The sequence below is a fragment of the Mustela erminea genome, chromosome 17 (genome assembly GCF_009829155.1).
Source record: "Mustela erminea isolate mMusErm1 chromosome 17, mMusErm1.Pri, whole genome shotgun sequence".
NCBI lineage: Eukaryota > Metazoa > Chordata > Mammalia > Carnivora > Mustelidae > Mustela > Mustela erminea.
This window is the reverse complement of record NC_045630.1, coordinates 44,747,479-44,756,590: the sequence shown is the minus strand read 5'-3', so window position 1 is coordinate 44,756,590 and position 9,112 is coordinate 44,747,479. Positions and strand designations below refer to the sequence as shown.

Sequence of the window (9,112 nt, the reverse complement as noted above, 5' to 3'; positions counted from 1 at the left end):
CGGGCGGGAGGGACAGCGCTCGGCGCGGCGCCCAGCGGTCGGCCAGGGAGCGTCGGAACCACCTCCCCCACCCCGGCGCGCCGATTGCCGGGCGTTAAGTTGAGGAGGCGTCCGAAGCGGGCTCCCGGCGGGGAGGCGGCGGCTGGAGCCGGAGCCCGGCCCGGCCCGGCCCGGCCGGGGTTAAGTCTCGCTGCTCCCCGCTGCCCAGCTGGCGCCCCGCCGCCTTCAGTGAGAGGCCGGCGCCTGGCGGGGACCCCTCTCCTGCCTCCCCTGCCTCCTCCGCGCCCCCCACCCCGCCCCGCCTGCGGGAGGGCGGACAGTGGGGGTCGCTGGGCAGGAAGCCCCCCCCCCGCCCACTCCGCGCGCGCGCCCCGGGGGGGCCCGGAGCGAGAGGGGCTTCTGGACGCCGAGATGGCCGATGAGATTGACTGGCTGGACTTGCCCGGCCGGTGGACCTACGGAGTGGACCGCGGTGGGAGAGTCTTCTTCATCAAGTACGTTGGTCTCTCTCGTTTTGCCTTTTTTTTTTTTTTTTTTTTCCGAGTTGTCCAACTTGGAAGGTGGCAGGGCTGGGGGCCGGCTGAGCGGTAGGGGGAAGCGGTGGCTGGAACAGCGGGCATGACTAATAAGTTTATCACCATGCCTGTTTGAATGCGTCTCCCGCCTTTTCCTCAATGGGTCAAAGTCCAGCCTCGGCTGGGGCCTGCCCTCCTCTGGAAAGGCAGGGTGCGGCAGGGCAGGTGCGGGCCTTTCCGGCTCCGCCCCCCCCCCCCCCCCCCAGTCACAGGGGGCCACTGGCCGCCCAGAAGAGGATGCATGGACCCAGTGCCCAGCGGGCCCATCCTTCCTTTCTGCTCCGTCCACTGAAAGGGCCAGGGGGCCCTTCTTTCTCTTGCCCCCTCCCCCGATTTTCCAGGGAGAACACTTGGCTGAGTGACATCACGTGGGGAGACCCTGCCTCTGCCGCTCGTCCTGGCCTTGCCTCACCCCAGGGCTTGGTGTTCCCAGGCCGGCAGCCCCTCTCCCTTCCTGCTTCTTTCTGGGGCTGTGGTCAAGGGGAAGGAGAAGATACCCACAGAGCATTTGGCGTTCTTTAAAGAGAGGAAGTCTTTGCTCTTCTCCGTAATATATTAGGACCGTTATATTAATTTCATAAACCAAAATGGCTCTGGCATAATCTCATTATAACAGAGTGGCCCCGCTGGTGCTATTTTGGCCCGCTCCTGCTATAGTCCTTCTTTGCCAGGATAGAAATCTCCCGATAATACAGCAAGTCTAGAAGCACAGCAGTCTCAACTGTTAGCCACACCTGATGGGTTTTTTCCCCTTCCTCAAGATAGCCACTCACAGAACATGAGAGCTGAAAGGAACCTTGGCTGCAGCCCCCTCATTTCTCAGATGGGGAAGAGAGATCTACAGAGATGCAGAGTCCTTGTCTAAGATCAAATCACTTGCTAATCAGAGCTCAGACTAAGCTCCGGACCCTCGGACTTTAGTGCCCTGCTTTCTCCCCTACCCCTGACCCGCCTTTGCAGCTTCCACACCTGCTTTAGGTCCTTCTGTAATTAGCATCACCACGATCATAATTGATGCTGTAATTAGATTATCTTAGAAATGAACTCCACGAAAGTTCTTGACCCTGGGTCAGAACTTCCCTGGTATTAAAACTGTAGCCCCTTTGGTCTGTGGTTTGAGACTTTGGAGTCCATAAAAATCCCCTGAGGAATTTATGAGAAAAGGCCGATTCCCGAGCCCCACCTCTGGAGATGGTGAGTCCCACCCGGGTGGAGTGTTTCCATGAGCTCCCCGGCCCGCGTGGTTAATTTGCCTCTTCTTGTCTTCCTTCCCAAACTCTCGCTCGCCTTCCAGCTTCTCTTTCTCCCCGTGAACGTTTGTTCACGGTGTGTGGCACACCACTTGGCATTAGAGAGAAAACCCAGTAAGAGACGAGTTTTCCCCTGAAGGTGGCAGGGAGAAAATGCAGATAAGTACTTAGGAAATAAGAAGATATCTTCTAGAGGTATTTGCATGATGGTCTAGGAACACAAGGAAGAAAGAACTAGAAGTCTCCTTTCTCCAGGGAGTGGAGGGAGGGCCTTCTGGAGGAGACCTTTGAGCTTATTCTGGAGCGGAGGACCCGGGAGAAAGGGGCCCCAAAGCAGAGGCCTGTGGGAAGGCGGGTGTCAGCGGGTGCCAAGACACAAATTGTCTAGAACACTCTGAGGGGGTCAGTGGACATGGAGCAGGGGCTACTGGGGTGCTGCAGAAGAGGGGGCAGGGTGCATGGGAAGGGGTAGCCCTGTGCATTTGGCTAAGGGCTTTGAACGTGGTCCTGCAGGTGGTGGGAATCCAGGGAGGATTTTTCAAAGAGGCTCGTTATACTTAGACCTGGAAGTGTCCCTCTGCCAGCCCGGCGGGGGCAGGTGACAGTTTGAACACAGAACACAGAGGTGGGGGGAGAAACTTGGCATATGGAGGCAGTCAGAGGCAACGGCCAAAGTCCATGAGAGAGCAGACGGGTTGAATTTCAGCAGTGAGGATAGACAGAGGGGATACAGAAGTCTGTAGGAGTAGAAGCGAGGGTGTTCATTTACTGCCTGAGTGTGGGGGAAGAGAGGGAAAAGGAAAAATCAAAAACGAATCTCAGAGATTTTAACTAGAGTTTGTCGGAGATCAAGAATATGAGGAACAGGTTGTAGGGGGGAGTACCCGTTCAGGGGGAAGTATTGAACTTGAGGTCCTCGTGGGACCAGCAGGAAGTGATGTCTGACAGGCAACCTGAGGTACAGGATGTTCAAGAGAGCGGCCTGGGCTGGAGAGGGGTCACTCACTGCATAGGGATGGAACCATCTAGAAGTATGTGACCAAGAAAACAGGGGTGCCCAGTCAACACCAGCGTTGAAAGAAGGAATAGAGGAGGAGGGACCAGGGATCTCAGGATGGACAGCACCAGGGCCAAGGCAGGGCGTTGCCCTAGAAGGCTGAGGTTGTGGGCTGGTGGGGGTGGAGTGTGGGGGGGGTGAGGTTGGGAGGAGTTGTTAGGAGGAAGGGATGGCCAATGCGGAAAGGCCAAATGAGCTGAAGACTGGAGAGCATCTGTTGGATTTAGGAACTGGGGAGCTCTTTAATGACCTTTAGGAAATGCGGTTTCAGGGAAGGGCTGAGGACAGAAACCAGATTGCAGAGGATGGGTGAGAGGGAGAGCAGGAAGTGGAGACAGCTTGAAGGGGTTAGTTTCCAAGAAGGATGCTGGGCCACTAAGAAGGGGAGCCTGAGATCGGAAGGTGGAAGGGAGGTGGCATTGAGAGGGGCTCAGACTGGAAGCCACAGAGCAGAGTGGGGCTAAAGGGGTGATTACCTGAGAGAGAGAGAAGTTGAAGATATGATCCTATGATGCTCAATAGGATGAGGCTCTAGAAAAGACAGGCCCTGATGGGGACTCTAACCCAGGCAAAGACCACTTTCTCCCTAGTGCAGAAGCAAGTATTCAGGTGTGGATATGGGTACGTTTGGGGGGCTGCTGGTTGGGCGTATCGAGGAAGCTCTTGCCTCATGGTTTCTATTTTTTCTTGAAGTAAGCCATACAGATTGTCCATTGAGAATGGGGGTGGGGGAGAGAAGAAGCAGGGGCGGGCCTTGAGGCTGGTGAGGAAGCTTCAGAACACTCTGCAAATGGCAGCTGGCGGGGCCCCTGAAGAAGATTCCAGGAGGCCCGTAGTGCCCAGCGAAGCATGGGGACTGTGGGTTTGCAGTGACATCAGTCCTCCCAGTTTTATAGTTTCCAATCAGCCCAGAGCTGGGGTGGAGACAGCCCGGGATTGCATCGTTCTGGGCCAGGTGCTGACAAGGGGAGAGCAGCAGCAGAACACAGGGAGGAAGGGGAAGGTGTGGTGGGGTTGTGTCCACCTCTGCGACCCTGGGATGGCCCATGTTATCTGGGAGGGGTGGGGGTAGTCGTGCGGTCTGAGGGAGCAACTGCGAGAGGAGAGGAGGAATTGAGGCCCACAGGTCTCGGGGTCCCTGAGACCTGTGGGCCCCACATACTTACAGTTTAGTACGGGCGGCCTTTCCCCGCCCTGGGCTTCCTCTCCCACAGCCTCCCAGGGCCGAAGCCCACATCACAGGGCATCGCCGAGGGCTCTGGGGACACCAGAGCAGGACTCTGTTTCTTCTCTCCTCCTTAGAGGCCTGAGTCAGCTGGGGAATCCCCCCTTGTACGTAGCAGGTGTCCAGACGTAGGGAAACAGTTCTGAAATCCAGTGAAAAGAAAGCCTGTGTCCACATGAAGACCCAGACACAGAGATTCGTAATTCATAGCAGCTTTATATGTAATGGTCCAAACTGAAAACCACCCGAATGTTCATGACCATGGTATAGCCTATGACGGAATATTGCTCAGTAATGAAACAGAATCAACTATGAACACATGCGGCCTCAGGAAAGGAGGCGAAAGAGGAAGGAAAGGGAAGAGAGGAAAGAAGGAGGAAGAAAAGAAAGAAAGAAGTCAGACAAAGGAATCTAGCTTACATGATTTCATTTATATAAAGGTCTAAAACTTGAGAACACACAGACTAATCTATAGTGACAGGAAGCAGATCAGTTGTTGCTTGGGGGAGGAATTGCAAGGGGGCACAAAGAAAAATTGGGGGAGTCACATCTTGATTTTGGTGATAGTTTCTCAGGACATATGTCAAAACTTTGAATTGTACACTTTAAGTATGTGCAGTATTGTATATCTTACTTAAATAGAAATTTAGTGGAACCCTTCTTAGTGGGGTTTACTATATTAATTAAAGCATTAATGAGACTTTGAAACCAGTGAGTGGAATCCTGTCCTGGGCCCAACGGCCCCACCCTAAAGCCTGGATGATACAGGTGATCTGAGGCTCCTCTCCTCCGTGACCTTGGATTGCCTGAGAAAGTCAGATGCTTCCTGCCGGGTCCCATCCGGCTCTGCAAAACTGAGTCTCACTTGGTTGGGGACGTGGTGAGAAATGCTGATGGGTTCATCTGCCTTCCAATCCAGACCCAGAGGTTCTGCAGTGGTGGGGAGCCCACTTTGCTGGGAGTAAGATATTAGAATCGGGGCTTCTTTACTTATTGATTGTATGATTTGAGGCAAGTTCCTTAACCTCTCTGAACCTCAGATTCATCATCTGTAAAATTCCCAGTAGGAGGGACTGTTGTGAAAGAAACTGGCACTGCAGATGCTCAGGGACCTAGCCTCCTCCTTTCGTATCCATTGAGAAGCTGCCTGTTAAGGACCTTCCCTGTTCTCCCCAGAGACTTCACCAGTCACCTCAAATGTCCCCTCTCTAGTGAAGTCTTCATGCTGTTTCCCTTCCTTAATTTCATCCTTATTAGTGCTCCTAGATAATGATCTCTACGCAGAGCCGTAGTAGGGATGCCATATACTTCCTGTTCCATCATTTTGCAACTATTTTTTCTGTGTCTGTTGCCCCCCCGGCGGATTATAAATTCTTCGAGGTCAGGGTCAGATGTTACTCATTTCCGAATCCTCAGTGTCCTCCCAGGCAATGCTTTGTGAATGAATGAATGAATGAATGAATGGTGGTATGGATTCACTCATCTCAGGTGTCTGGGATCGGACAGTCAGTGTTGATGTGACTCTGGAGAGCGGTGTGCTAATCAGGGAGGCCTTCTTGTATCCGACACGTTCTTATTGGTCTTCTGCAGTGACGAGGAAAAGTCAACCAGCTGGGTGCACCCTGGCACGGAATACCCCATCCAGAGTGGACACTCCTCCAGCCCAGGTAAGGAGCTCGGCTGTCCCTGCCTTTGCAGTCGAGGAGGAAGCCGTGGCTTGAAGCAGCGTCACACATCCCCTGCCCTGACTTTGCTTCTGACTTTTGCTTTTTCCCATGGATGGATTCAGCTTAGCATTTGGACCTCCATCTGGGGGAGGGTGCAGGAGGGTTGGTACTCAGCTTGGGGTCTTTCCAGGTTTCCAGCTCTACAATTAGTATTGTAGAGCACCTTGGGAGGTGCAGATTTGACTCTCTCGCATCCCTCTGCCCAATCAGAAAATCCCATCCATCTTCAGAGCTCCTGACCGAGGCAGAACCCCAGCTCGTGGTGCTGTACCGTAGGACTATATACCATGATGGTACCGTTCTCTCTGTCTGTGCTGCCCAATGGAGTCGCCATTAACCCTGTGTAGCTGCTGAGTGATTGACCTGTGATTAGTGTGGTGGAGGAACTGAGTTTTACATTTTAATGAGTTTAAACTTAATAGTCGCACCTGGCTAGTAGGAATTCCCTCACACTGGGGAGAACATGAAAGAAAAGGAGTCAGGGCCCACATTGGTGGCTTCCTATGGAGAGGACCTCGCAGGCCAGTGACAAAGTAGGGACATGTACAGGCAATATTTCTGTCTAAACTGGGGAGGGAGAGACACCCAGAAGGAGAAGGGCTGGGGTGCTTCAAGTAGACAAGCGGTCATCTTCAGAATGCCACCACTCACTGCCCGCACTGGCCTTCGAGCCTTTTGCCTGACCACACACCAGACATGTGGTTCTAGGAGTCGTGATCATTCGTGGGGGGGAGGGCTGCTGGTGCTGCTGGACACATTGGGTTAAGGTGTTGGCCTGCCCAGAGCCTCCTTTGTTTGATATTCTGGGTGGGAGTTGTTGTGTTGTTAGAGCTGGAAGGGACTTCAGGGACCCTGGAGCCCAACTCCTTTTAAAGGTAGGAAAATTGAAGAGCAGAGAGGAAGTGTCTGGCTCAAGGCCACTGAGCTAGTAAGGGAAGCTGTGTTGGGGTTAAATGCTTATGCGCTGGAGGCAGAGGGACCTGAGCTCAAATCTTGGCCCTACTTTCTATGAGTGTGGTCCTGAGCAAGGGGCTGAAATCTTCCAGGGCTTGGCTTCCTCATTCGTAAGCCAGGGATAGGATTAGGAACCTCCGAAGATTACCGCGAAGGCTACCGAGAGAATCACCGCCCGTGGAGGGGACTGCTGCTGTTACCGTCATTATTCTTATTTTTGACATGAAGCAGGGCCTCTGGACCCCAAGGCCGGGCTGCGTTCTTCTTCTGGGTTGGTGTTTTTGCTGCTGTCAGTGTTTAAAATCTAATTTCATCTATCTCACTATGACTCCAGGGAGGATCGGAAGATGAATAAGAGCCTTCAAGCCAATTATGTCATTTGGGGCTGCAGCCAACTGGTTGTCCGAGGCTGGGAAGGGGTTAAGATGCCCCTGAAGCTTGCCGGGAGGGCAGCTGCCTCCGCGGGCACTCCGCCTGGACAGGAATATAAGCTCTCTTGGTGTTGCCCGGGCAGAGAGGGCAGTGTGGAGGGAAGTTGCTGGAAAAGGCAGGGGACATAATCCACACTGGCCTCTTTCCCAGGCACATCACAGTGGCAGGATTATTTATGATTCTGACCCAATGGGGATCCCTCTATTTGGGGAGACTGCCAACCCACGCCCTTCTGAATGGGAACGTCCTCCCACAGGGACGGAGGGGGAACAAGTAGCATTTATGGAGCAGCACAGAGGAAAGAATGTCAGCTTTGGAAGCAGGAGACCAGACTCACAGCCAGGCCTAGACACTTCCTGTGTGACCTTAAGCAAGGTGATTAACCTCTCTGGGCCTCAGTTTCCTCACCGATAAAAATGTTCAAGCTGATACCTATTATATACCGTGCAAATTAAATGTGCTAACGGTGGTAAAATGTGTAGCTTAGAGGAAGGAAGCCCTAAGGGGTAGCTGGTCTTACAGTTTCTATGAACCAGGTCCTGAGAGGGGAGGTGGGCTCCTTGGCTTTCCTACCGCATTGAAGCAACAGCATCACCACCAACAGCAAAAAGGAAATACAGACCCTCTAAAGAGGGGTGAGTAAAATGACTGCTAGAAACTGGGCCCACCACGCTATAGAATAGCTTTGTTTTATTAAAGCTCATACACAAGGCACATATTTGGCTGGACCAGAAAGGTAGCCGTGACTGTCAAGAGAATCCCCACCCGTTTTGCAATATATCAGCCACAGGGCTCTGGCACGCCCAAAAGGATGGATCTCCACTAGCGCCCTGCTTGTCCCCACCTCTGACAGTGGTTTCCCTTGAGTTTCTCAGAAGACTCCCCCTCTGCTTCTGGGTGGAGGCATCCTGTTGGCCAAGGAGGCAGGATTTTTTGGCGGGGAGGATGGGTAGGACAAAAGGGTACCTAACAGAGCAGTCTTTGGAGACCAGGGGCTGCCAGCACCTGTAGGGATTGCCCAGGCCCCTCCGAGCTGGGGTCAGCTTCCTCAGCTGTTGAGTTCTTGCTCCCCCTGTAAGCCTGCAGTTCTCTGCGCTGAGCATTTCCATGGATCAGTTTTTTCAGAGCTGTTGTAAAAAAAAGTTTTTATAGATCAATCAGACAGAAAATCAGTATGGAAACATTGGCCTTAAATGACACATTAGACCAAAAAGGAACTTGATGGATATATACACAACAGTCCACCTCAGACCAGCAGGACACACGCTCTTCTGACGTACACACGGAACGCTCTCCAGACTAGATCATATGTCAAGACACAAAACAAGTCTCAGTACATTTAAAAAGATGGAAATAATATCAATGTCTTTTCTGACCATGATGGTATGAAAGTACAGATCAATTACAAGAAGAACACCAGAAAAATCACAAATGTATGGAGACTAAATAATGCGTTACTGACCAACCAGTGGGTCAACCAAGAAATCAAAGGAGAAATGAAAAAATACCTTGAGACAAATGAAAACAGAAATACAGCATTCCAGGAGCGCCTGGGTGGCTCAGTGGGTTAAGCCTCTGCCTTTGGCTTAGGTCATGATCTCAGGGGCCTAGAATCAAGTTCCACATCAGGCTGTCTGCTCTGTGGGGAGCCTGCTTCCTCCTCTCTCTCTCTCTGCCTCTCTGCCTACTTGTGATCTCTGTCTATCAAATAAATAAATAAAATCTTTAAAAAAAAAAAAAAGATGGCATTCCAAAATCCCTGGGGTGTAGCAAAAACAGCTCCAAGAGGAAAGTTTGTAGCAATATGGTCATACCTCAGGAAACAAGAAAATCTCAGATAACCAATCCAACTTTACACCTAAAGGAAATGAAAAAAGAATAATAAACGAAGC

At 52.2% G+C, this 9,112-nt stretch overlaps 1 protein-coding gene across 10 annotated transcripts in view; it reads left to right on the top strand.

The window, feature by feature from the left end:
* The first annotated feature begins 325 nt into the window (after positions 1 to 325).
* PLEKHA6 (pleckstrin homology domain containing A6) overlaps positions 326 to 9,112 on the top strand; it is a 139,328-nt gene continuing 130,541 nt past the window's right edge. For all 10 annotated transcript variants that reach the window (XM_032317680.1, XM_032317665.1, XM_032317679.1 and 7 more), the window contains exons 1-2: positions 326 to 494; positions 5,698 to 5,774. In XM_032317680.1, coding sequence (XP_032173571.1) covers positions 412 to 494; positions 5,698 to 5,774 — 160 coding nt within the window. In that variant the 5' untranslated portion in view covers positions 326 to 411. The remainder of the gene's footprint in view (positions 495 to 5,697; positions 5,775 to 9,112) is intronic.